The 24436-nt window shown below is 48.6% G+C and overlaps 10 protein-coding genes across 10 annotated transcripts; 7 read left to right on the forward strand and 3 right to left on the reverse strand.

Moving 5' to 3' along the window:
* Positions 1 to 2624: 2624 nt before the first annotated feature.
* On the forward strand, positions 2625 to 5650 carry EDB91DRAFT_1060877 (HORMA domain-containing protein; the record flags this gene model as incomplete). Its single annotated transcript, XM_041314381.1, has 15 exons — positions 2625 to 2678; positions 2737 to 2802; positions 2851 to 2870; positions 2925 to 2955; positions 3010 to 3162; positions 3229 to 3268; positions 3322 to 3496; positions 3553 to 3949; positions 4000 to 4241; positions 4509 to 4601; positions 4654 to 4797; positions 4847 to 4911; positions 4966 to 5016; positions 5069 to 5315; positions 5437 to 5650. 15 exons carry the CDS (start codon positions 2625 to 2627, stop codon positions 5648 to 5650), a joined length of 1992 nt encoding a protein of 663 aa, XP_041171969.1.
* Positions 5651 to 6900: 1250 nt separating this feature from the next.
* Positions 6901 to 10163, forward strand: EDB91DRAFT_1239454 (WD40-repeat-containing domain protein; the record flags this gene model as incomplete). The annotated part of the gene is made up of 21 exons (XM_041321856.1): positions 6901 to 6945; positions 7003 to 7183; positions 7235 to 7394; positions 7447 to 7550; positions 7603 to 7732; positions 7784 to 7923; positions 7975 to 8083; positions 8113 to 8228; positions 8287 to 8345; positions 8391 to 8550; positions 8607 to 8750; positions 8798 to 8956; positions 8981 to 9055; positions 9175 to 9248; positions 9272 to 9323; positions 9411 to 9538; positions 9571 to 9594; positions 9657 to 9736; positions 9789 to 9861; positions 9910 to 9976; positions 10036 to 10163. 21 exons carry the CDS (start codon positions 6901 to 6903, stop codon positions 10161 to 10163), a joined length of 2208 nt encoding a protein of 735 aa, XP_041171970.1.
* A 257-nt stretch (positions 10164 to 10420) lies between these two features.
* On the forward strand, positions 10421 to 11256 carry EDB91DRAFT_1060897 (phosphoglycerate mutase-like protein; the record flags this gene model as incomplete). The annotated part of the gene is made up of 3 exons (XM_041314386.1): positions 10421 to 10618; positions 10698 to 10766; positions 10816 to 11256. 3 exons carry the CDS (start codon positions 10421 to 10423, stop codon positions 11254 to 11256), a joined length of 708 nt encoding a protein of 235 aa, XP_041171971.1.
* A 59-nt stretch (positions 11257 to 11315) lies between these two features.
* On the reverse strand, positions 11316 to 12593 carry EDB91DRAFT_883766 (uncharacterized protein). The gene is made up of 4 exons (XM_041328709.1): positions 12407 to 12593; positions 11854 to 12352; positions 11735 to 11801; positions 11316 to 11684 (listed from the first exon to the last, which is right to left on the reverse strand). Exons 2-4 carry the CDS (start codon positions 12297 to 12299, stop codon positions 11376 to 11378), a joined length of 822 nt encoding a protein of 273 aa, XP_041171972.1. The 5' UTR covers positions 12300 to 12352; positions 12407 to 12593; the 3' UTR covers positions 11316 to 11375.
* Positions 12594 to 12963: 370 nt separating this feature from the next.
* Positions 12964 to 14736, reverse strand: EDB91DRAFT_1239455 (oxidoreductase; the record flags this gene model as incomplete). The annotated part of the gene is made up of 9 exons (XM_041321857.1): positions 12964 to 12984; positions 13140 to 13256; positions 13285 to 13298; positions 13347 to 13523; positions 13592 to 13646; positions 13697 to 14111; positions 14156 to 14367; positions 14419 to 14543; positions 14595 to 14736. The coding sequence occupies 9 exons, from the start codon at positions 14734 to 14736 to the stop codon at positions 12964 to 12966; spliced, it is 1278 nt and encodes a 425-aa protein (XP_041171973.1).
* A 1798-nt stretch (positions 14737 to 16534) lies between these two features.
* On the forward strand, positions 16535 to 17307 carry EDB91DRAFT_1253668 (uncharacterized protein; the record flags this gene model as incomplete). The annotated part of the gene is made up of 2 exons (XM_041323686.1): positions 16535 to 16729; positions 16786 to 17307. 2 exons carry the CDS (start codon positions 16535 to 16537, stop codon positions 17305 to 17307), a joined length of 717 nt encoding a protein of 238 aa, XP_041171974.1.
* A 933-nt stretch (positions 17308 to 18240) lies between these two features.
* On the reverse strand, positions 18241 to 19207 carry EDB91DRAFT_884176 (cytochrome c oxidase assembly protein COX16-domain-containing protein). The gene is made up of 4 exons (XM_041328710.1): positions 18875 to 19207; positions 18619 to 18813; positions 18502 to 18570; positions 18241 to 18448 (listed from the first exon to the last, which is right to left on the reverse strand). Exons 2-4 carry the CDS (start codon positions 18784 to 18786, stop codon positions 18350 to 18352), a joined length of 336 nt encoding a protein of 111 aa, XP_041171975.1. The 5' UTR covers positions 18787 to 18813; positions 18875 to 19207; the 3' UTR covers positions 18241 to 18349.
* EDB91DRAFT_1162976 (Adenylosuccinate synthetase) lies at positions 18909 to 20752 on the forward strand. Its single transcript, XM_041319881.1, has 8 exons — positions 18909 to 19012; positions 19066 to 19248; positions 19305 to 19400; positions 19449 to 19554; positions 19604 to 19790; positions 19844 to 20122; positions 20171 to 20393; positions 20441 to 20752. The coding sequence occupies exons 1-8, from the start codon at positions 19006 to 19008 to the stop codon at positions 20662 to 20664; spliced, it is 1305 nt and encodes a 434-aa protein (XP_041171976.1). The 5' UTR covers positions 18909 to 19005; the 3' UTR covers positions 20665 to 20752.
* Positions 20753 to 20860: 108 nt separating this feature from the next.
* On the forward strand, positions 20861 to 22003 carry EDB91DRAFT_1060899 (uncharacterized protein; the record flags this gene model as incomplete). The annotated part of the gene is made up of 2 exons (XM_041314388.1): positions 20861 to 21544; positions 21596 to 22003. 2 exons carry the CDS (start codon positions 20861 to 20863, stop codon positions 22001 to 22003), a joined length of 1092 nt encoding a protein of 363 aa, XP_041171977.1.
* Positions 22004 to 22529: 526 nt separating this feature from the next.
* EDB91DRAFT_1162987 (Scd6-like Sm domain-containing protein) lies at positions 22530 to 24409 on the forward strand. The gene is made up of 6 exons (XM_041319882.1): positions 22530 to 22644; positions 22694 to 22788; positions 22838 to 22865; positions 22956 to 23091; positions 23141 to 23911; positions 23964 to 24409. Exons 1-5 carry the CDS (start codon positions 22625 to 22627, stop codon positions 23909 to 23911), a joined length of 1050 nt encoding a protein of 349 aa, XP_041171978.1. The 5' UTR covers positions 22530 to 22624; the 3' UTR covers positions 23964 to 24409.
* The last annotated feature ends 27 nt before the right edge of the window (positions 24410 to 24436 follow it).

A 24436-nucleotide genomic window follows, 5' to 3' on the forward strand; every position in this document is an offset into this window, starting at 1 on the left:
TGGCATTGTGTCGTTGTGTGGAATATCGGTCGGAAAGCGATCTTTGAACTCCGCTTTCAGCTTGGCGTCCAATGCACTCAATTCATCTTGATATTCGAGCATGGTGATGCGTGATTGCACAGCGGCCACAAGATCAACTCCCTTTACCGGCTCGCATTCGTCGTCAACAATAGCTTTGAGTTCCGGTAAGACAGACTTGAGTTCGTTGACAACATCATGCTTCATCCAAAATAATTGAGGGCCTGACGGCGAGATCCGCTGAGAAGACACAACAGCTGCAGGAGGATGAAGAAGGTCATAGTTCAGGTCCTTTACAATGCAGGTACGCAGCTCGTGGTCAATCACGATGCGATTATGTTCGAGGAATGGGCCTCCAAGTAACAGGGGAGTACAAAGATTCGGTGCGATTATTGCACGTACAGTCCGAGACGTGTATTTCTGATCGAGAGACGAACAAGACAATTTGACATATTGCGAGAGAAGAAAGGAATTATCGTGAGACAATGCGAGCGAAACAGGTAACGGTTTTGATAGTTGGCGACGGCGTAGTCCAAGTTTGTCGACAAGTGCTGCATCAATCAGAACTAGAGAAGAACCATGGTCAATGAGAGCGGATACAACAACAGAAGAAGAAACAGCAGGCCCGTCAACGAGACAGTCCCAACGCAGATGAGGGGTCTGTAGCGGAGCCACGCACTCTTCGCCAGAGTCAGTACCATCACCGAGCACTGCTGACGGCATCACAACTGCGATAGTGTGTCGTTCTTCAACATCAACCGCTGCAACAACTTCACCCGTCTTCTTCGGCTTCTTCGAAGCGATCAGAGCAGCTGTAAGGGTTTTATATGATGCGCCATCTGGGAAGCCTTTCGGGCAAGTGGCGGATGTGTGACCTGCGAAAGGTTCGCGACACTTGAAGCATCCATCGTTGTCCCGAAGGAGTTGGCGCTCGTTATCTGTGAGAGAGGGTAGGCGTGTAAAGGTCTTTGCGGAGGTGGTGGTAGAGGCACTAGTAGCTTGCCCTGCCTTCGCATTGAAACGTGTGCCCGCAGTGAGCTTCTTCTCCCCGCTCGAGCGTGCACGTTCCATGCGCAAGGCAGCATCTACAGCCTCTCGCTGCCGAACAAGATAGCGCATTCGCTTCTCGTCGAGCAAGCGTACCTTCTCAATCCACTTGCGTAGATCCGTTTCGGTAATGTGTTCAGCATGGTAATCAGCAGCGAGTTCGGAATTCATGTGGGACTCAAGGTGATACCGGATATTGACTTCTGTAAGATGAGATGCCGTCCCACGCAAGAGGGTGTTCTGACTCTGGACGTCAACTGCCCACTCGTTGAAGGGGCGATGTCCCTGAGTAGATGCCAGCATCTTGTGTCGGACAATGTCGGACCAACCCGAAGGGAGCCAGTAGCTGCGGACTTCAGCCATATACTCTGCAAAGGTGAGCTTGTCAATTCGCTCGCGGTCGTTAATGTACCAGTCCTGGATAACCGCCTCTTGCATTCCCCAAGCAACCTTCTTTACCATTTCCTCGTCCTTCACCTCCTTGTGCAGAAAGAACTGCGTGCAACCCATTTCCCAGGAGCGTAGTGCCTCTGGAGTCAGCTCGCCCGCTGTGAGAAGGGGCGGCTTACTCGCGGCTGTCTGTTCAACACGTGCAACCTTCAGTGTGGTTGACATGGTAGGTGTGTTGTAGGCGTGGGAATCGGTAGAGTCAGAATCGGTGGATATATGCGTGTCGACTCGCGAATGGGAGCAAGAAGTCAAGGGGGATGGTTGCGAGGGCGAGTTCGGAGAGGTGGGTGGTGTTGTTAATGTAGATGTTGTAGATGTGGTCACTGGTTGGATATCAGCGAGCACCGCTAGAAGTTTGTCACGACTGCGCGTTGTGACAGACAGCGGTATCGGTATCTTAGGGCGGCGGGGAGGCAGTTTGTTGTCTATACGGTGATGGGTTGACCGGCGGTCAATACCCAACGGTTGGTTCGAGAGAACGGTAAGGATAACAGTAAGGAAAAGACGTAACGGTTCTTCAACAGATAACGCTCAGCTGGACGTTAAAAAAAAGTGGAAGGTCGTCACAGTAGACGATCAACACTAGCGGACAATCAGACAGCGGTAACGTGGATGAGCGTATGGGATTCGGTGATACGGTAAGAGATAAGATATCGATACATCAGCGGTGAGCTATATATACTGAATGAGCGTTAGCAGCCAAACACCGACAATTATGGCACGGTGTCCAATCAACGAAGGGCGCGTTAATCACATGAAAGTAAGCGCATGCTTACAGTCAGCCTGGACTTGATTGTTCTTTAGACAATAAGCAGCAAGCAGAGTTTGGAGTGTGTTCAGACGTTGCTAAAAGCTGGTCTTGGATGTATAGCATACTTGAGGCGTGTTTCCTATTAGTCCTCCAATTCTTATCTCACCTATAATCTCAGGGGTCTTCTACCAGCCGAGAACTTCGGTGAATGTGAGTATTCACGAACATAACCGATCAACACTAACTAAGTATACACATAGATCGACTTTCATCTCAACACAATGGAAGAGCCTCCATTTCGTCCGGCTCCTTCTCTTCAGACGCATCTACCGGACTGAATATCAGTGGTGTCACAATCATGACCCTTAACCGAGGCTTCACCAATGAAGGGGATCGTATAATTGACTACCTAGTGCGCATATATCCACCCATTCTCCGCGATAGGCGCGCATATATCCACGATTTGCCAGGAGAACGGTATATTCGAGGCCGTAGACAAGCAATACCTTCGCAAAGTTATATTCGGCATTTACTTGGTGAGTTCAGATGTACTTGGAGATTCGCCTGTCTGAAATTGAGTGCAGGACAGTAAAGACCCCAACAAGTTTGTCAATTTAGCCTATAACCGTTGCCGTTCTCTGACATGCTACTCACCCAGCTTGGTGGAGGCTTACACGTTCAATTTCCATGTGGGTCTCCGAAATTTCCATATACAGAGTACTGAATGGATTTGGGACGTATAGTACCACAAGCTGCCCGGAAGTGACTCGGCCATACCTATCATGACTCTTGGAGATGAAATGTCGAAGATGTCTCTTGCGCGCTCAGACCCTGTTTCTGAGGCCCTCAAGAAGGGACAGATGCCGACTCTTGGGGAGGTCAAAAGGAGTGTCAAGGTGCACTAAACGTCGCTCACGTGAAATCTTATCGTTCTCAAGCACTTTTTTCAGGCCATGATCAAGTCGCTCATAACCACCATTAATCAGATGGAAAACCTTCCGAGTGCGTGTCACTGCTTTTATTCTATCGAGTTCGACGGCAACGTTATCGTGCAGAGAATCGTTACGGCAATTTCAAATTGTTCTTCAACGAAGATGCCCCAGATGACTATCAGCCCCCTCATTTCCAGGCGGCAGACGCTGAAGCTAATAGATGGTTCTTCACTACCCATGCGGCGGGTGAAGTACCGGAACGAACGAGTATCGGCAGAGTGAATGCAGGATGGCATGGGTAAGCACCAAGAATTCTGCCGCATCAACCTGGATGCATATGCACTTTTTGTTCAGCGTCGACATGAAAGTTGTTTCAGTATCGTCGTATCTTCCTTCTATAACTGAAGACAACAATGCACCATTCGCGGGTATCACATCGCACACAGCTCCGAAATTGACTCCAGTCGAAGAGGCGAGAATTAGGGTAGAGGATGCACAGCTGCAAAAGAAAGATGCGTTGGAGCGCAACATCGTCTGGAGCGTAGATGAAGACGAGGATGCCGAGGGTGAGATGGTAATTGACGAAGGGATTGTTTTGTCCAGGTTCGGTGGCGACGTGCTTATGGCCCCCGTCGGCGTACGCAGCGAAGATGGAGGGGTTCGACCATTCTCTCAAGTCGATACTTCGTCGGCCGCTCATGCACAGTATGGTGGTATCTCGGAGTCGACCCCGATGCGCGTTGGAGACCTGGTTTGTCACTCGTAAATTATTCATCTTACCGTGCTGACGCGCCGCATCAGAACATCAGAAAGGCTGTTCATAACATCGAGGGAACCCAACAGATCCCAGCCACTCAGGAGATTGTGATGGGTTCACCAATACCTGCTCCTAAGGGCCTTTCATTGCCTGCTTCTGACATTGCTTCCCCTGCTTCGGCTATCTCCACTCAAGAGGTTGATACTCAATACCTCAAGGATCTCCTGGGAATGAGGAATGAGATGTCCACGGCGCCTGATTCAGAGATGTTGGGTATGACCTCCATGTGGCGTATTACATGGCACCAAGTGACTGATCTTCTATAGATATGGAGACGCAAACCCTGGAAGCGTCTGTACCATCCCGCAATCCAGGCGTCTCTGTTTTACAGAATCCTCCTCGTAACGGCCATTCTAAGGGCTCCGAGCGGTTGAAAGATGAAGGCCAAGTTGATTGTGACTGCGGGATATCGGTGCGTACGCAGCAAACTCGAAAGAAACACAAGCCAATTCCCCTTTTTGAAAGCTTGACGATGCTTCTCTACTGTGTGAAGGTGGTTGCACCCGTTGGTTCCATGTCTGGTACGCATTTCTGTTTCCCGTACAGATCAAGCCTCTGACGAAGACCTGTCGGGTAGGTGCATGGGGTGCGCGAAATCTCCTTTCCTAATACATGCTATTTCGTTTACCGTCACTTAGATATCACGGTGCACGAGACAAGCGCCTCCCTGCTCGATTTATTTGCCTTGATTGTCGTCTCCGCGGATCACACGATTGGGACATCTTCTCGGGGAAGATTCATGCTGACATGATCGCTCGATACAAAGACCTAGCCCTCTTCAGGTAAACGTCGGCTTGTTACCTTGCGTCATAATTACTTACCTTTTTTCAGGAGGGCCATCAAGATTTTTGAGGTGCATCAGCCCTCCTCGGCGGCACTATTCAGGGAGCACATTGGTCAGTTTAATATGATTTTGACCCCTGCTGTTTTCATTTCATGTATGACTGAAGGGTGTGACACTGCACTGATTGGTCAACTTCTGACGAGGCTAGAAGAAGAAGGTAGGTGTATGATCAGTATTCACCAGATTTTTCCAGGCAAACCCCTTTCTAGGCTTTATTGCAGTTGAAAGCATCGTCTCTGACGAACTAGGCATTGGCGTTACCCGCTCCCACGCAAAAAAGGGCAAGAAAACTAAAACCAAAAAGCAGAAGGAGCTTCAAAAAACCAAATACGTCTTCCTCGTCAAGGCAAAACGATCAAAGGCCTATTCTGATTACTTTGACCCACTTCCGGAAGTTGAGAACCGCCTTATGGGCCTATCTGATACGGTCAGAGATACAATTTACAATCATTCTACGTTGCCAACACGAGATAACACTACTAGGCGCGACGCAAATCCAAAGCAGAACAAACTTTAGTGGCGTAGGATCATCATTGTCTCACACTGCCCGATTGATTATGTGCTGACGCCTACACAGTTCGACTGGGGTTGCAGATTCCAACTTAGGTCCTGAGGTCACGTCACGCCAGGGTTGCTCTGATGACGAATCCCAAACTCAAGAAGCGACTCAGAACGTCCTCACGCTGGCGGTTGTCCATCAAGCCGAAAAACGCAAGGCTGCGACTGATCTGGCGCGCCGCGAGAAACGGCTCAAGATATCAATTGGCTCAGGCGTCGATCTTTGCGACTGAAACTTCCCATGACGCTGCGCTGTGGTCAGTCCTCATTCAAGTAAAAATCATTACCAAAGCCTGTATATCGATGTGCCGCTCCTCGTTGCTCTGAGCTAGTCTTCTTGTTGTGTACTCCCTCTACTGGTTGAGAATTCTAGGATCATTCGATCGAATTTGTCCGCTTCCATGTGAATTTCGCAAGTTGCTAACAGCAGCACGACGTTATTTTATGCTGCTTGCTTCGAAAGAGAATTTATCGGGTTCAATAATATTTTGTCGCATCCATGTCGGTCATGTTTCTTTCACGCAGACTAATTAAATAAGCTTCAGGGGTACAAAGTAAGCTCGTTTCAAGTTTGAATCAGTCAGATATAGTTTCAGGGCGACACCCTTGAAGTCCAAACAAAGCCTGAGATCACTGCTAAGCAATGCCCTCTGCGATCTATTCACGTAATGCCACGGTCACCGGGTTCATATGATCTGCGCCTTCCTGTCTCGTTCACAACACCCTAGTTTGGTGTGTTATGTTGAACTCACGGTGACCCACCCCGCCTTATATTTCCGCATGCTTCTTGACTCTTGAGGTAAAGCCGCATCACGGCGAAACTTTGAATTTTACTGCACCCCCACTAACCGAGCGATTGACGTCCGATTTGGTGCGTGTTTGTGGATAAATCCATAACGCCTGCCCTAAACTCAATAAATGATAAATAATACGACATTTGTTTAACACCTTCTTTTCATCCCCTCACGATTTGGCAATTCGTCGTGCTTTAACCAAGTCCACAGTCGACGATCTGCATCGAGAGGCCCTCGCAGGAGATGAAGTAATGGTGCATGGCATAGTATACACCTCCGTATCTCCCTACTGTCGCTGTTACGGCTGTAGGGCTCGTTAGTGTGGTGCACATTAGTTATCGTGATGTCTAGAACTTATACACAACAACATGAATAGCCCATTATCATTTTTGGTCCGGTCTTTTAAATATTAGCGTTCGACGTAGCTACATCTATTTTGCAATTGACTGTCTATACGTGAATGAATCAACGAAAGTTCAAGAATCTGCAAGAAACACCTACAATGCGATAATACTATGTAATACCCGGTTAGATTTCGACTGTTCTGAAACAAGCCCTGCTACATAGCCCTTCACCTCATTGTGAAGACCCTTCGCCCGCCCTTCCTTATCTGATCTTTCAACCTCTTGTCCACCACTTTCAGTGCTTGATTCCCAGTTCCCCTGCACCGCTGCGAAGGAGCTCGTCCGATGCCTTACAAGCTATCAGCCACGCTATCGGCTCATTCATCTGATGTAGATTCCTTCAAATAATTCTCGCAAGGTGGATTCGTCTGATCATAATTTTCATAGGTTCGTGCAGTAGCTTCCCCGACAGACAGTATCATCCTTTCAGCATCACGAGATTCCACCGCGATCTCCTGGAAACGATCATCGCCAACTTTCCCCTTTACCCCTTCATCCATTCTACGAGCTGGGTCAAGATTCGTCAATGCTGTACAATACATTTTCCCATCGCCTGAAGCACCGCAAGGTAGGCTGGCCAGTGATTAGTGCCGTCTCGTGCAGCATTGACCCAAGACAGGATACGCTGTTGTTGGGGGGCAAGATATGGTCATCAACATTTTTGCGCTAGGTTCAGCACAGAAAGAGGACCCTGAATATTCGCTGGTGGGACACACTGATAATGTTTGTGCTCTTCATGTTGGCCAATCTGGCACCATCATCTCTGGGTCATGGGACAAGTGAGAATATTACATTGTTCTGCAAGTTACTATTCTGATATTGAATACACAGAACCGCAAAAGTCTGGAAAAATTTCCAGTTACTGTATGATTTGAAGGGACACCAACAAGCAGTTTGGGCAGTCCTTGCCATTGACGACAAACAATTTCTGACCGGTGCGTGAGACCGTTCACCATCTCGTGGCTCAGTTACGGATCCTTCACTCAGCTTCGGCGGATAGAACCATCAAGTACTGGGTTCAACACAAGATGATGCGGACGTATGAAGGGCATAAGGATGCGGTTCGTGGCTTGACTCTAATACCTGACATAGGCTTTGCTTCATGTTCCAACGATAGGTAAGTTATTCTCACTATTTTGGACAAATTGGGATGGTTGATTGGGGCTAGCGAGATTAAGGTGTGGACAATGGAGGGCGATGTAGTCTACACGCTGTCTGGACACACCTCATTTGTGTACAGTCTGTCTGTGCTCCCGAATGGAGAAATAGTATCGGGCGGCGAAGATCGCTCTGTGAGGGTGTGGCGAGGTGTGTTGCTAAATTGTGTTTGATCTCATGTCATCCACTCACAAGCATCAGATGGTGAATGTGTGCAAATGATCGTTCATCCGGCGATCTCTGTTTGGGCTGTATCCACAATGCCCAACGGAGACATTGTCAGTGGCTGTAGTGACGGTATCGTTCGAGTGTTAGCGAATCTCAAGATCGCTGGGCCAGCGCAACGGAGCTGAAGGCATTCGAAGATCATATCGCAAGCCAGGCAATCTCGTCACAGCAAGTGGGCGATGTCAAGAAAACTGATCTTCCTGGTCCAGATGCATTGCTCAATCCAGGTTGGCGGTTACTGCCTGAATCATATAAATCCCGCGGGGCTAAATTCAAATTGCGTAGGTAAGAAAACTGGAGAAGTGAAAATGATCAAAAATGGCGACATTGTTGAGGCACATCAGGTGAGCACTTATGAATTAGCGAGATATCTGCCTAAGGTAGAGTAGTGGGATAGCGCAACATCGAGCTGGCAGAAAATCGGCGATGTTGTGGACGCGGTCGGCTCTGGAAGGAAGCAGCTTTTCAATGGCAGGGAGTATGATTACGTATTTGACGTCGATGTGCATGAAGGTGCACCTCCGTTGAAACTCCCATTTAATGTGTCCGGCACGTATTTTATACTCTCGTTCTGTGAGCATAAATTTAATGTGTTCTTGTTGCAGAGAATCCATATGCAGCTGCTCAACGCTTTCTAGAACAGAATGATTTGTCGACGAACTACATTGACGAAGTTGTAAAATTCATAGAGAAGAATACTTCGGGAGTCAATTTAGGCGTCAGCAATGAATATGTTGACCCGTACACCGGTAAGTGTTGATGTTCAGTAGTACGGCATATACTAAATTGCTCTCAGGAGCATCAAGATATCAGGCTTCTGCCCCCTCAGCAGCGCCAGTTCCATCTACGTCTTATATGGATCCTTTTACGGGTGCGGCTCGGTACAGCGGCGCTCCTGCCCCTACGCCTCCAATTCCCTCGGCGTCACCTTCAGCCTCCGAAAATCATACCCTATGTAAGATTTTTTTGTTATCGATAGTTCAGCTCAATGCTAATTTCACCAGGCCAAGTTTGTATCTTTCAAACAAGCTAATGTATCAGCAATGCAAGCAAAGTTGTATCAATTTGACGAAGCACTACGCAACTGAAATCGTACGCACGTGATTAAGCTGCATTGAGCAACCTTCTGAACCCAGTCATAGTCCACCGCATCCCTTGCAATATACCCCGAAGAGTTGGTAATCATCGAAGAAGCCTTCACTTATCTTTCTCAAGTCACTTCGACAACTTCTCGGAGCCCTCTTACAGTCAGTTGGTGGCTCTCACGTAGACGCTATTATACAGATTCCTGGAGCGATGGCCGGCGTCTCAGCGTTTCCCTGGTTAGAATCCCTTCGTGCGGTCTCGTCATCTTACTGACTACTTTCAGTGATGGACCTTAGCAGATTGGTAGCTGCAGTATTGCGCAGATGCTTCCGCAGCCCCCGGTGGACGAGAGCGATTTTTCGCATGCTTGTTCAAGGCATCTGATTGGACTGAAGTCCAATCACGCGGGAAGGCTATGTCAAAGGCTCAAGAAACGAATATTCTGTTACTAGTTCCGTACAGGTAGCTAATTGTTTCCAAGAGGGAACTCCTGTAGGACGACGGGCAGTGGGTTGCGCAGGTGGGTGACTGCATTTTTCGGTCAAATGGGTGGTTCTGACAGAAAGAAGGTTTTCGAAGCGCTAAGTCACACACCTTACACACTTTTGACAAAGGTGCAGCGCGTGGCTTTGGCGACCATCCTCTTCAAGTATGTACTTCACTGTACTGCATCAGGGAAAAAAAAACTAATGTCGAAACAGCTTCTCTTGCGCTTACCAGAAAACGTCCGTCGCTAGAGACGTCCTGAACCAACACACTGGGCTAGTCCTTCAGGTACTTATCCGAAGCATGTTCTCGTCCGTCAACTAAGCAACCTTCCAGTTGCTACGTTCAAATACAGATGACGCAGAGGTTACCTACCGCACCCTGGTCGCTTTAGGGGAACGTAGTAAGTGTTTCATATCATGTATCAAGACTGTGCCACTCATCAATCAAGGTGTATGCGAGGAATATACGCGGCACTCCGTTGGATTCTGCGCAGTCTGCAGAAGTTGCAAAAAGTGATGTCAGCTCTCCCGACATTCCCTGACGATAGAATCAGGAATGTGGTTAGCGAGATCAATGCACTGCTATGATAGACTTTGCCTTGATTGGGACGAGGTTGACGGATGAACTATCTGTATATACACCTCCTTGAGTGACTCGGGGGTCTAGACATTGCGGCATGGAATGCATGACTGATTAATTTGTGGAAGTTTATGAACGATGTCCAGGGAACTTTTGCCGTCATTCGACTTGGGCATTGGCACTTTCAAACTGACCTATTATGTAATAGAGTCACTTCGGTGACAACGAATCTCAAGTCGATGAATCCTAGTTCCTCATAAGCTCCATGACTGGGAGTGTCCTCGCTCGAATGTTTGTCGTAAGACACGGCGAGACGGACTCAAATAGCAACGGGATCATCCAGGGCCAGCTGGATACACAACTCAATGCCACCGGCCTTGCACAAGCCGCGATAACTGCGGAGGCGCTCAGACATGTCTGCTTTGATAAAGCTTTCACGAGTGATCTCCAGAGAGCTTCTAAGGTGAGACCAGACGTTTGAAACTGCGTGGTGATTACAGTGCGCAGTCAGATCTACATAATACTCAATATCTCTATCGTAGACCGCCGAGAGGATTCTCCAGTACCACTCTGGCGCTGAGTTAGTCCAGGACAGCGCGTTACGAGAAAGGGTTGGGCGTCAATCCTGTTCAACTTCAAAGTTACTCATTTGTTGGACAGTTTATGGGTGAGATGCAAGGCAAGAAGGGGCCAGTCAACACGAAAGGATTGTCCTCGATAGAGACAAACGAGGCTCTTGTTCAGCGCTGCATCACTTGGTACAATCGGGCGATAGTCACTTACATCTCCTCCTCGATCACCAACTCTGACATTTCAGAGGGCCGATGTCGGAACATACTCGTTGTATCGCACGGGGCGTTCATAGCTACGCTCTTTCGCACAATGATCTCCAGCAATGACGTTACGTGTCCCGCAGAGTTGAAGCTTAGACGCCTTCCTACGTTAGGCAATACCAGTATATCCGTAGTAGAATACAGGGCGGTTTCAAGAGCGAAGCATAGAGAGGTGGATGTTGTCGTATTAAAGTATGGGGATATTGACCACTTGCGTGGATTGAGTGTTATGGAAGAGAATGCTGATGTAGAGGCCAATCGACTATAGCTAATACCTACGTCGCACGCATCGTTAGCGAAGTGATGGAAAGAAAATCATCATCCCAATGTTGGAAAGAGGTTGCAGGATCAGTAACAGAACGAACGGAAACGGAATATCGAGCATACCTAGTAATTCCACCTCAGGTCTTTCTTCCCTGCTTGCTCTCTTTCTCGCCTTAATTTTTCGACGTATATGAATGTAACAATTATGGTGTCCAGAAGCTCGGGGCTGATCATATCTTTACACAAGGTGTGTTCAAGTTCGTGATCAGTATAGTTGTCGGTGTCGGTGTTCTCGTCACTATTATGGATCTGGTTTGGCTTCGGCAGGTTAATATCAAGAAAGCCACATCGAGGGCGTTTTCCAGAGAGAAGACCCAAACGGTATCGGCGATATTGGGCAACAGGATTGTTGAGTTCGCTTTCAAGATAGAGCTAACGCAGTGTCAGAGAATCTCCCACCAGACGACAGAGGGATGTACAACCTTGCATACTCTCATCCCAAGATGCCAACGATATGCGCGGACATCAGGTCCAGAGAAGGTACGTGATCTGAAAAGCTGTCAAAGACATACCAAGCCGAGAAATATGATATGAAACTGACCTACGTGTAATGCCACGCGCTGGCATGAACTCTTTCGTAGAAACTTCCCCTCGTCCTAGTTTATTAAGCCCAAACCATCGAATGCAGGATGTTTGAAACTTGTGGAATTCTATTTGCGCGAGCTGTGCAAAATGATCTTGCATGTCCAAGATTGTCTCTTCTTCCTCTTCGTCTCCGTCAGACTGAATTACATGGATGTCTTCGGCTACGGGAGTGACATTAGGGTCACCATCAGGATCTTCCCCATCCGGTTCAAACTCGATGTTCGATTCATCAGCTTTCCTCTTGGAGTACAACGGTGGGGCGTTTGGTATAATCTTCCAAATCGTGCTGGTGCCCTTCATGAAGAATGGGCGAAATGGTGTGATGACTTTGTAGAGCACCTGTCCCTGTTCATTGCTAATGGTGCTGTTGCGAACGTGATCTGTAGAGAAGTGGAGACGCATAGTAGAGAGTAGAGATGCGGTCCGATGCAAATCGTTGAGAACAAGTTACAGCTCTATCGTATACGGCTTAGTATTAGCCAATGTTTCGTGAATTTTAGGGTGCTCACCATGGCAGACGTGCATGTGCTCGCTGCGGCAGAGGTCGGATCCTGTTGTCAAATACTGTACGTCGCATAGCCGCAGTGGGAACTTTGCTGATATGACATTATGTAGGTGGTGAACCACAATTAACCTTTGACGGATATGTGACTGACACCAAATGCGATCAACTGCGGAGGAGGTGCAGTACCAACCTGCAGGTCCCGCGGACTCAATCTAGATGTTTCTTACTAATCAGCCAGCAATCAGCTGATCAGAGAATTCATGTTGCATATTATTATCTACCGCCAGCGACAGAACGCTATCAGGCTGGACGGCCATTGGTCCCCTATCGAACATCTCGGGATCACTGTGACGGGTCGTTGGTGTGCTGCGAGGGCATACATTACTTCTGGCCTGAATGCCCGCGTTGTCTACGGGATGATGATCTGGCACAGAACTTCATCGATGGATCAATTCTGCTCCACTTCCCCCCCAATGTACAGCTATCATCTATTGGAGACCCATCAGCCACTCAGGCCAGTCATACTAACGACCAGGAGGCGCGGGAACACCTCACTCACTCTCAGTTCCAAACGGGAGATACCTGGATTATGATTGGAGATAAAGTGAAGACACGAACAGCGGTACCGTTAGGCTAAAGAACAGTCTGAATCTAAATATTATCGAGACCAGTGGAATGGAGAAGGTGGTCTACATCGACGACTTAATCAACCCACGTGCGCTTATTCCATAGTCTACCTTGACCAACAGTTCATCCCGTTTACCTGTCAGGTCTTTCACATCTCTGAACCCACATAAACCCATCGTAATGTGCAAATCACAAATGGTCTGCATCAAAATTTGCTCCACCCCCGCCTTGGCCGGCTATCGCCAGGCCGTAGACAATTGGTCGGGCAACTAAACCAAAAGCATAAGATGGGAACAAATGGACGAAGGATCACGCACTTAAAACACCCTGCGCTCCCATTGCAAGCGCCTTAATTACATCGCTGCCTGTTCGAATCCCCGAATCGAATAGGACAGTTAGTTTTCCCGATTTCTGAGCGCCAAGAACTTTCTGTGAACGCATGATCATGTCAAGCGCATCCAGTGAGGCTATTGCGCCATCTACTTGACGACCCCCTGTGCATTCCAATTCAGAACTACAACGAACAAACATCACAACGAGCAATGACGACAGCGGCACGTACCATGATTCGAGACAATAATCCCGTCGATGCCCATATCGATTGCCCTCTCCGCATCCTGGTGAGATTTTGTTAGCGATAGATTGCAACGACTCCGGGTGAGCGCACGTTGACGGCTTGTATTCCCTTGAGCAAGATAGGTCCATCCCAATTGTCCTTGAAGAACTGAAGGTCGTCCCATGTTCTGAAAAGCCCAGATCCTGTCTCGCTAAGCCACTGGTTCGCAAGGAACATCGACTGTTTCACTTCCTCGTCACCTTCCGCTGCTCTCCTCCTGATATCTTCCTGATCGAATGGAAACTTCGGACGCTCATGGCGGGCGGCGAGTCCATGACGCTTCATAAACACCGGATCTGCCATACCCTGTTGAACCCCGAAGCCATGTCCTGCAGGGCTGTATCCGATGCGATGGTCATGCGATCGCCATCCGATAATCATCGTATCAACCGTGATAACGAGACCAGTGTATCCATTTTCCTTCGCGCGTTTGAGGACGGACAATGCCACATCGGAAGAACGAGGCCTGTGATCGTCGGATTTCAGTCCATGTCATGATACGGTACTCACCAGTAAAATTGATACCACCGTTGGCTGTTCGGCCCATTCGCTTCTGCTACATCCTCGAGAGACCGCGATGCGGAAGAGCTCAAAATCATCGGTACGCCGACTGCCGCAGCTGCACGAGCAACCGCAAGCTCTCCATCGGCATGCGCTAGGCCTAGTTTGCCGACTGGTCCAATGAATATCGGTGAGCAGACCTTCATACCCAAAATTGTTGTCTGTCGGAAGATATTAGGACGTCCGTGGGCTATCATTTCGAAGGCCCTTACCTCAATATTGCGCAGTGTTGCGTCCCTTAACATGCGCGGAACGAGCTTCCACCTTTCAAAGGCCTTCCTATTAGCATCGTCGGTCGAACAGGTACCCGCACTCTTCATCGCATACAGGTATGCAACTGTCAAAACTCGCTCAAGCTAAACTTTACCATCCGAACACTGAAACGCACTAGAGTTGTCTTTCATAATCTCGCGGGCTTTATCCTCGATTTCCTGCATATCGACCGTACCGAGCACCGGCCCCTTGCCCGAGCTATAAATCTGGGACAACCACGATGTCCATTTGTTAGGTGGTGGAGGTTGAGCTGCCATAATATGGTTGGCTCGCGACTGTGAATTCAACCTGCTACCAGAGGTTACGTTGGAGGATTCAGATGCATGAATATGTGAGCCCAACTGCGTGCCACGTACGTCATGTCAAACGGTAACCATTGGTTAGGTGGTGGAGGTTGAGCTGCCATAATATCACGACTGCGAGTTCGAATTGCTACCAGAGGTTACGTTGGAGGATTCAGATGTAAGTCATGGTCTACATATATGCAACCCCGGATTGCGTGGCACGTACGTCACGTCCGTTGAACGGTGATGCTCCCAAATTCGCAGTACTTATTCACAGTCACTTAACCCCAACCGCGGCCGATCATGATTCACAGGTGTGCGAAATCAAAGCTTTACACTCGTCGGTTGATATCCAAAACTCTGTTACGAGCCGGATCCTGCCGAGTTTATTACCGCGGCAAGTCTGCTGGTCATTTTGGAAACTAGTTTATCTGAGCAGTGAGCACGCGAGCCCGATGCTCGAACGTTCAAACGTTCATGCCCCGAACTTTCTCGAGGTACGGATTCAAGAGGTCAAAATATCGAGGCTATCGATTGACATGCTTCGAGAACAGGTGGTTCGCCAGACCAGTGAGGGCTTTCAGGCATTACTACACAAGGCTTGCCGCTGATCAATAAATTATCGAGTCCAGATTGCCAGCAGAGAGGCTGCTCTATTGGACTGTCACCTTGCAACTCCATTCAATGTCCATTCGCGTTCACTGGGCGGGCTCGGGATCGGCAGACTGCGAACAGGCTGACCATCTTTGTGACGTTTTGTGACTAACGTCTCTCTTCGACACTCGGGGCAATGATAAGCTTGCCATGCACCCAAGTGATATGCAACACGTCTTTCGATAGATAAGCTCGTTTGCCAGGTGCGCATCCATCCATATGAAATCCAATATGCTCCGTGGGGCATGGTTATTTGTCATGTGTCGTGGCGCCTAAGCCCTCGCGCGACGTACTGAACACTGAATTGGCAACTATGAAGTCACATTCCAGGGATACATAACGAAGCTTCGATTTTTGTTGCTGCGGATCCAACCTACTGGCTGTAACAGTTGCTGGGCAACTGCAACTCATCGCGGCTGAGCCACAGCCCAGGGAATATTACTGTAAGTGCGGAATGCTCTCGATGATTCACAGGTAACTTCCTACAACAGTTACTGGCATTGTGATGTGCAACATTGTTTACTGATATATCCCCACTCGGATCGTCATCATGCAGCGCTGTTGTTATCTTGAACAAGTGGTCTTTCTGCACAAGGAGAATGCTCCGTGTCAGGACTCAGGTAGAGGTTCGATATGATAAAATACTCGTTGATACCGAAGCCAAAGTTGAGTGACATAAGCAGGTAGTGTAATTTGTACTGTTTCTCTTCATGCTAAGTTGCCGACATTTTATTTTCGATCTTCATTCACTGCGGAAACGAGATTTAGAACGGATCGGAATTATGTATGTTTAGAGGCTGTAAACGGAATGTAAACGGACAATGCCAAACAAGCATATTCCTACCCGTCTAGATCGAAAAAGGTACTCGTTTGAGAACTAAAACCGACTCTGAATATTAGGGATTTGCAGGGATAGGGTTTGTTGCCTTAGTATCTAAACCAACTCGGTATCAGACCAGGTTATAAGGATCCGCACGTCTACTTTATGTCTGGATTTATGCATAAACGGATCCGCTTCTATTCTGAATAGACATGTGCCGTATCAAAGAACTCGTCCTGCTAGGTCCCCACATATGCTCCCCGGTCCTTGATATCCCCCACCACCTTGCACGCCAGAATGTATGGGTTCCAAGGCCAACAGACTCAGAGACGCCCGAGTGGTGCTCCCGCTCCTGATTCTCAGCAGCCAGCACTGGTAGGGGCAGGTGAAGCATATCCTCAATATAATATACCCCAGGTCGCCGGGAAAGTGTCGTATCAGCCGCCTCAACACGATCCATACTTCAGTGGTAATGTACCTCGATTTGAGATGGTAAGAGCTTATAGATCGCCCACTAAAAGTCAAGCGACTTACTGGATGCGATTCAGTCAGGCAATGGACAGCACGGTGACCACAACACCAGCGGCGCATTCGCTGGGGGACCTATGTACCAAGATCATTTAAACAACAGGCTTCGTTCCACCAGTCCGCAGCACTCACCCGATATGCGTCAGCCATCCCCGTATCCTTTTTTCGGTGCACACCAGACACCCGTCCAGTCCATGCGAGCTGGTAGCGTGCCACAGAATTTCAGCTCAAATAGTACATCCTCTCGAGGCGAAACACCATACCGTCATTTCGCAGGAGACTCGGGTAGTGAGGCATCTTCGCGGGCACCATCTGTTGTTCCTGGAAGCGAGGAGTATCAAGCTATGATGCTATATTCAATGGGTCGACAGCCTGCCACTCACCTTCCGCACGTGAACCAGAACGTGAATAGGCGAAATGGGGCACTTGAGCAGTCGCCAAATTTGAATGAGACCGTTGCATATCTTGTCACAGAGGTCAGACGACTGACCGAACACGCACAGCACACCGATAAGGAGCTCGTTCTACAAAAGAATGATTAATGGTAGTGGCCTCGTAGAAATACACTTAGTACTCACCGTGGGTCCCGGACGCATCGTTTCGAAGGTAAAAGTAAAAGCTTGTACATGAGCTGGCAACTCGAGCCTGATAGTATTTGACATAGCGCTCGAGTTACGGACTTAGCGAAATTTTCGAAAAACTCACCTTGCTTCAAGTCTACCCTAAGCAGACATCGAGAAGTTGAATTTACTGGGCTGGATAGTGGTGGAATAGCAGGTATCTGAAGAGAATAAACGGAGGTCCGAAAAAGTGTGTTGGTGAAGTTGGAAAAGCGTCTGTTTACATCTGTTGCTTCAGACCGAGCGAGCAAAATTTGCGACATGTCGGATTTACGTCTGATTACGAGCTAGGTACGTTTACAGTCGTGTTATACACATTGTCTCCCTCGGATTACGGTTGGTGTAAAAAACTCGTTTCCGCAGTGATTTTCGATCGAGTTCCGCAGAAAATGAAAATCCATTATTGCACTTCAATGAACAAACGGAACATTAGTACTTGTAGCCAGCCTATCAAAAACAACTCGTTCACGCTCAGCGCTCAAAATGTGCTCCGATCCGATCGAGTCGGTATAAAGCCGCGCATTTCCTTCTAGGAGTTGGTAAAACATATTTTATTTTTGACCCGCAGGTGGACAACTGCTGGAACGGCAGTAGTATAAAAGATTGTGGCCTCGCCAGCTCCATAGAGTTTTTAATATGTCGAAATTCATCTGCTGCGGTGAAAACGAATTGTCATTACATTTGATATGTATCCAGTCCGGAATAAAACGCCGCATCATCAGAATAGAGGCGCAGACTGAGTGCATGGCAGAATAAAAAGGACTAAAGTACACTTGTCCCTGAGATCTAATCCGCGTATCGTCGTATGCGGTAGGGTCGGTGTGCCCTGCGAGCGGAGACCGGCTGATATCGACTCGCTACAAGTTTCTCCTCCGTGATATCGCAACTCGGCGAGGTGGGGTAAAGAACATGGAACGCTGAGTGGCTAGGAGATGGCGATCCACAGCCGACATTCTAAGATATATCAAGACTTGGCTGGAGGTTCGTTGGGCCATTGAGGAGAGTCTTTGGGTCTTGCAATCCTTTTAGGTTCCCAGTCTTGGTCTCCAGAAGCGCTTAATTTCTAATGCGTTCTCACTATTGAGACCTTGAGAAACTTGGTTCACGACAACTCACATAGTATTCCTCCCTGATATCAAACTTTTTCTTGTTGCGATCGAGACCCAAAGCTTGCTCATTGCTGATCTATGAAATATTAAGTACATGATGACGCTCCGCACGAAAAAGTCAAACCTGCTTGACTTTCTGGTCCTGGAGGTCATATCGAGTTTGCGTGAAAGTTTGAAGACCGAACGAGGCGCCAACTATGATGAGAAGAAATGGGACACCAAATAGAGCGGGATGCCGCTTCAACCTTGACTGAAGCGGGGAGGGTTTGATAGGGTTTGAGGAAAACGGCATATGTTTTCAGGCTGAACGATGTAGCAACTGCAAGCTTTGTTAGCGTTGACGAACTTTGACAAATCTGCGTCGGACAACAGAGCCGAACCTGGATTGCCTTTTCTGATGTTCTCCGAAAGATCACGATGATCTAATTCTGAACCGTTGTCAATCTCATTTCTTTTCCACATCGCAGCCTCTGCTAACTGGCTCTAAGTTATCACAGAAGCTCCTTTGTCCATGAGCGGTATGTCAGTCTGTTCAGCACCACCGATCGTTGATTACCGACCCTGATCGCAGTCACCGTCGTTCTTGGTGCGCAATGGGGAGATGAAGGCAAAGGCAAGCTGGTCGATATCTTATCGGCTGACTTCGACATTTGCGCGCGGTGTGCTGGAGGTAATAATGCTGGACATACAATCGTTGTGCCTGTTGGACCTGAAAAGGTGAAGACTACCTTCGCTTTCCATCTTCTTCCGAGCGGTTCGTGATCAATTCTCATGGTGCGGTTGTATGGTATTGATATATTAATCCGATAGGCCTTATAAACCCAACATGTGTGGGCCTGATTGGTTCTGGAGTTGTGGTCCATGTACCTTCCTTTTTTAATGAACTCGATGCCCTGGAACAGCAAGGTGGGGTTCATCCTGGTCGGATATGCTTTAGCGATGACGGTTGTACAGGCTTGAATTGTTCGGACAGAATATTTCTTTCAGATAGAGCTCATCTTGTGTTCGACTTCCACCAGATTGTGGATGGCCTGAAGGAGGTGGAGCTCGGTGGGTCCAGGCATGAATTTTCGATTATTCATGCGTTCGTGTTGTTAACAAAACTGCAGCATCGGAACCACGAAAAAAGGGATAGGCCCGGCTTACTCTGGGAAAGCATCTCGTTCTGGCCTCCGAGTGCATCACCTTTTCGATCATGATACCTTTGCGCAAAAGTTTCGCAAGATCGTGGAGGGTCGTTTCAAGCGCTACGGCCATTTCGAATATGACACAGAGGGCGAGATTGAGCGCTATAAGGTCGTGTTCCTCATCCTTTCTCCCGTTAAACACCATCACTGACAATGACGTAGGTTCTCGCACAACGACTAAAGCCTTTCGTTGTCGATAGCGTAGCATATATTCATGGTGCACTGGCAGCGCACAAGAAGGTCCTCGTTGAAGGTGCAAATGCTCTCATGCTTGACTTGGATTTCGGCACGTATCCCTATGTGACCTCATCGTCCACCACAATTGGTGGTGTATGCACTGGTCTTGGCATACCCCCCAAAGCGATCGGGCACACCATTGGAGTTATCAAAGCATATACCACTCGTGTTGGAGGAGGACCATTTCCAACTGAGCAGCTTAATGTTGGTCTTCTTGTAATAATATATATCTATGTATTCACATATTTTCAGGACATTGGCGTTCACTTCCAAGAAGTTGGAAAGGAGTATGGCACTACCACAGGTCGGAGGAGACGTTGCGGCTGGCTGGACCTTGTCGTCATGAAACATTCATGCCTGATAAATGGCTATGATTCGCTCAACCTGACGAAGCTCGATATCTTGGACGAACTTGAGGACATCAAGATTGCGGTCAAGTACATGATCGATGGCAAGGACATACAATATTTCCCAGGTAAGTTAGCCACTGGACAAAGCGGAGTATTATTCACAATTCATCAGCCGACCTTGACGTTCTGGCCAAAGTTGAAGTGGTTTATGTAACACTTCCTGGATGGAAGACGGAAATAAGCTCGATAACATCATTTGATGACCTCCCAGACAACTGCAAGAGTTACATAGGATTCATCGAGAATTTCTTGGGTACGCCCATAGAGTGGATAGGTGTCGGACCAGGACGTGAAAGCATGCTGAAGAAGACGGGCAGAATATTAGTGTCGAATTAGCCTTCGATTAGCCCGCAGAACGAAGTATTAGATTATTTAAGCAACTTATTCTCACGCATGCTGTTGAATGACATGTGAGTGTAACCTTGTTTGGTCTCTCCTTCGTCACTCTCTGTCACGACCACGGTCACCCCCGCTGAAGACGCCGTAACAAGCGTCACAACCAAGGCTCAGTCACATCCGGACAATGCATGCAATGGACCCAGGGGCTCATCATAATCCATCACAGAGCACTCTTACGCCAGTTTCATCTTCCCGTAGACGTTCGCGAGAAAATGAGACACCTCAACAAAGGCAAAAACGAGAGAAAGCTGCAGAGCGGCAGCGCAGAAAACGGGAGCGTGATCGTACTGTCAATAACATCAATGCTATGATGGCTTTTACACAACCTAGCGATGCTCCAGCTCTTCCCCAGCCTCAGCCATCTCAGCCACCTACTCCGACTTTTACCGGTCAAGAAATGACGCCTGAGGAGCTTTCTCGGCGCGAAAGAGTCAGGGCTGCCGCCCGGGAACGGCAACGCAAACACCGGAGTCTCGTTAAACAGCGGAAGATGCGGGAACTGGGGCTGGATATGCCCAATGAAATGATGCAGGGGATGGAGGAGTACAGAGTAAACGGAGATGGCCAGTATCAGCAGGTGCTTCCCCATGAGATGCCGCACCAACCGCATTCAATGAACCCACAAGACGCATCATTCCCTCCAGCCCCACCTCCACAACTTACTGGTGGACAAAATTTCGCTTCAACACTACTTCTCTCTTTTTCCTGCGCCCCCCTTCTTAAACAGCATCTGCTAAGGACATTGGCAATCACGAGCGAAGAGCTCGCTTCCTTGGAACCAATCATAGCGGAAGCCTTTGATCAATGGGATCATCAAGTACGAGCCTCTATATCTCAGCGGCTGCCGAAATAACTCACTTATTCTTAGCGTCGCATGCACTATGCTCAACAAGCTGCAGCCAAAGCCGCAGACGGCTCTATTTCCGGACCATCGGCTGCGCCATTTCCAAATGTTGATATGGCCGACCCGTCTAACAATGGGTTTGGGGAACATCCTCAACCGCACCCCAGCGAGTTTCGTGCTCGATTCCATCGCCCCTTAGTAGCTCCGTCCCCTTTCCGCAACTTTAACCCAGATACCTCTACAACTGCTACGACTTCGACGCCGACTTCAACTACGACGTCTGGTCCCCCGTCGGACCCAATAGATCCACATCTTAACGTCGTGGTAACACCTGCTGATACAAGACAGAAGAGTGTGACAGCTTTGGACCCAGACTTTGGACAAGCTAAGGGAGAGGCAGAGGGGGTAGCTGGGAGGTTGGAGAGATCGTGACGTTTTTTAGGAGTTTATGGGTCGTGACCGCATCACGTAGCACATGTAGCCTTTCATCGCATTTCCCCTTATATATACTAGCATCGCACCGTGACTGTAGGTTAGTGTCCTGACTTCCCTGTAGCATCTCCGATCCCTCGGTGCTTGTCAGTCCGGAGAGCACGCAAAGTTGAAGCTGTGCTCGGTTTGTTCCCGAGTCCCTCCTGTATCTGGACTGGTGTCATTCGCAATCATGTTGGTTCCACATTCCGGATAGAAGAATGTCTAGAAATACAAAGTATGGACCAACACTGTACAATGCATGCGTGTGTTTGCAATGAACGATGTCTTATGAGTTCGAGTCATCTCCAGATTCGATAATCTGTGCGATGACTCGGACTCGTAAGAAAGTAAGAAGGGGCTATTTTCCTACTAATGACGATTGCTGTATACGATTCATACAATCATGACTGGTCGACCTGCAATGTTTCGAGTATGACAGAATGTTGAATCTCGAATCCCTCGTTGCCAAGCAAGTTGATCAATTAAAGCTCCGATTAAAAAGGCTGGCCGAATTCGAGCGGCGGTACTGGTACTGCACAACCTCATTTCTTGTAGTCCTAGCTTTTGACAACGACGACCATGGCACTGAGTTTCATAGGGTGCGTGGATTTTTACTCGTTGTGCTATTGTTTCTGATGCACTGCCCAGAAAACCAATTTCTCTCATATCTCATTCTGATGTACGGTATCGAGGAATACTGGCGGGTATCGACCCTGCAGCCTCCACGATCCAACTCTCAAATGGTGAGATTCAATTTATGCAGTTATCGAGTTGGTCTTAATTGGCTGCTAGTATTCTCCATGGGTACAGAGTCGAGAAGGTGAGCGACTGTCCTTTCTGTGGCGCGCGAGTTTCTGCCTCGCCTTCTCCTGCACAAACGACGCGTAATCTGACATCAAATTCGCGTCAGGCCGCCTTCAGAATTCATTCCTCCAGTTCAAGAACCATACCAGTACATCATTTTTCGCGCATCTGAGGTCAAAGACCTCGCAGTCGATGAGCCGACTCCCCTTCGTAGTGTTCACGATGACCCTGCAGTGTTGGGGGTGAGTTCGTTCCTTACCTGAAACAAACTATGAGAATTAAGTATTGTAGGCGTCTGCTCCCGGAACTCAACCCCAGTATGGTGCATATGGTCCTCAATACCAGCAGCCTGTCGTAGCCCAACCGCCACCTCCACAAGCTCAGGCTGCCGTTTATCCTCCCCCTGTGCCAGTGCAAGATGCGCCCGTTCCCTCGATGGTTCCTGTTGTTCAAACGAATGACGCACCAGGTCCTAGCACTGGCCCCCGTGTCAATCCGGTGCACACCGCCGCTGCTTCAATGGAAACAGTTCAACGCGCTTTAGGAGACTTGCGCGGATCCAGCAATGGTGCACCCACGCATGGTGGTCGTGGTGGCCGACGTGGTCATCACGGCCATGGTGCGGAGACAAAAGCAGCAGACATTAAGGTGCCTTCGACCGATTTCGATTTCCAGAGCTCCAACGCTCGGTTCGACAAGGCGGCGGTTGCACCAAAGAAGAAGGATGGCGATGATGAGAATGGCGTTCCCTCAGATCGCGACTCGCCAGCGGAAAAAAAGGAGGAGGAGGATGGAGCCTATAACCCAACGAAATCATTTTTCGATTCTCTATCATCTTCGACACAGGCTGCTCTGCCACCAACACGAGGCAACGGTGGACGGCGGGGTGGCGGAGGCAGAAATCGTAGGGAAGAAGAAAGGGAGCGCAACGTTGCTACGTTTGGTGAGCCTGGGGGTGTAGGATTGATGGGCCCAGGCGCTTACGTTGGAGGTTGGGGTGGATATGGACGACGAGGGGGACGTCCAAGGGGACGTGGTGTGCCTCCTGTCGGGGGCCGTTAGGTACTCATTATTCTTACTTGCACAATCCGTCTGTTCATCTTTGCTGTTTTAGGCTAGTAATCTCTTGTCACCCAATAATATGGAACCCATACTGCATTCGTGTTGGCAGCCGTGTGCGCTCTAAAGAGATTCGCATGTGCTCTTTCACTGACACGTAATGCAACATGCATCTCGTTGCATAATGGGAGCTCCCAAGGTTTTCTTGTCCCCATCTCAATATTCAATCTGGTCAAATGGACGTTAAACTTGAATGTGTGAGAAGTCATCACGACACGTCTGGAATTTGTAGTAAATTGAGTGAACCCATGGTTAGCATCCCAGGTGGTGTGCCGGGCCCGGCAAAAACTTTGAATTCAGCCCTGGCTATGTAGGGCCTACAAACCACCCAGGACAGGCCCCTTGAAGCCAGGTCCGGGACTCATCGCTAATGCCAGGAGCAGTCAAACCGTGGTACTATGTTTTCGGTTCAATTAATTGCCACCGAGGTATAAATATCCAATCACTACATTCGTAAGTCCACTTGAG

Source organism: Suillus paluster (assembly GCF_016628075.1).
Source record: "Suillus paluster strain FC165 chromosome Unknown EDB91scaffold_90, whole genome shotgun sequence".
NCBI classification, from domain to species: domain Eukaryota; kingdom Fungi; phylum Basidiomycota; class Agaricomycetes; order Boletales; family Suillaceae; genus Suillus; species Suillus paluster.

What these genes read in the sequence shown, in the direction of transcription:
- EDB91DRAFT_883766 (XM_041328709.1), bottom strand. Translation starts at nt 12,299, where the DNA reads ATGCGTCTCCACTTCTCTACAGATCACGTTCGCAACAGCACCATTAGC. An exon ending in GCGCGTGGCATTACACGTAG is followed by an intron (nt 11,802 to 11,853) that starts GTCAGTTTCATA and finishes ACAGCTTTTCAG; the next exon opens with ATCACGTACCTTCTCTGGAC. An exon ending in TTGGGATGAGAGTATGCAAG is followed by an intron (nt 11,685 to 11,734) that starts GTTGTACATCCC and finishes ACACTGCGTTAG; the next exon opens with CTCTATCTTGAAAGCGAACT.
- EDB91DRAFT_884176 (XM_041328710.1), bottom strand. Translation starts at nt 18,786, where the DNA reads ATGCCGTTTTCCTCAAACCCTATCAAACCCTCCCCGCTTCAGTCAAGG. An exon ending in AGGACCAGAAAGTCAAGCAG is followed by an intron (nt 18,571 to 18,618) that starts GTTTGACTTTTT and finishes AATATTTCATAG; the next exon opens with ATCAGCAATGAGCAAGCTTT. An exon ending in ATATCAGGGAGGAATACTAT is followed by an intron (nt 18,449 to 18,501) that starts GTGAGTTGTCGT and finishes AGAACGCATTAG; the next exon opens with AAATTAAGCGCTTCTGGAGA.
- EDB91DRAFT_1162987 (XM_041319882.1), top strand. Translation starts at nt 22,625, where the DNA reads ATGGCACTGAGTTTCATAGG. An exon ending in ATGGCACTGAGTTTCATAGG is followed by an intron (nt 22,645 to 22,693) that starts GTGCGTGGATTT and finishes TGCACTGCCCAG; the next exon opens with AAAACCAATTTCTCTCATAT. An exon ending in CACGATCCAACTCTCAAATG is followed by an intron (nt 22,789 to 22,837) that starts GTGAGATTCAAT and finishes ATTGGCTGCTAG; the next exon opens with TATTCTCCATGGGTACAGAG.
- EDB91DRAFT_1162976 (XM_041319881.1), top strand. An exon ending in CGATGCCCTGGAACAGCAAG is followed by an intron (nt 19,401 to 19,448) that starts GTGGGGTTCATC and finishes ACGGTTGTACAG; the next exon opens with GCTTGAATTGTTCGGACAGA. An exon ending in GCGAGATTGAGCGCTATAAG is followed by an intron (nt 19,791 to 19,843) that starts GTCGTGTTCCTC and finishes ACAATGACGTAG; the next exon opens with GTTCTCGCACAACGACTAAA.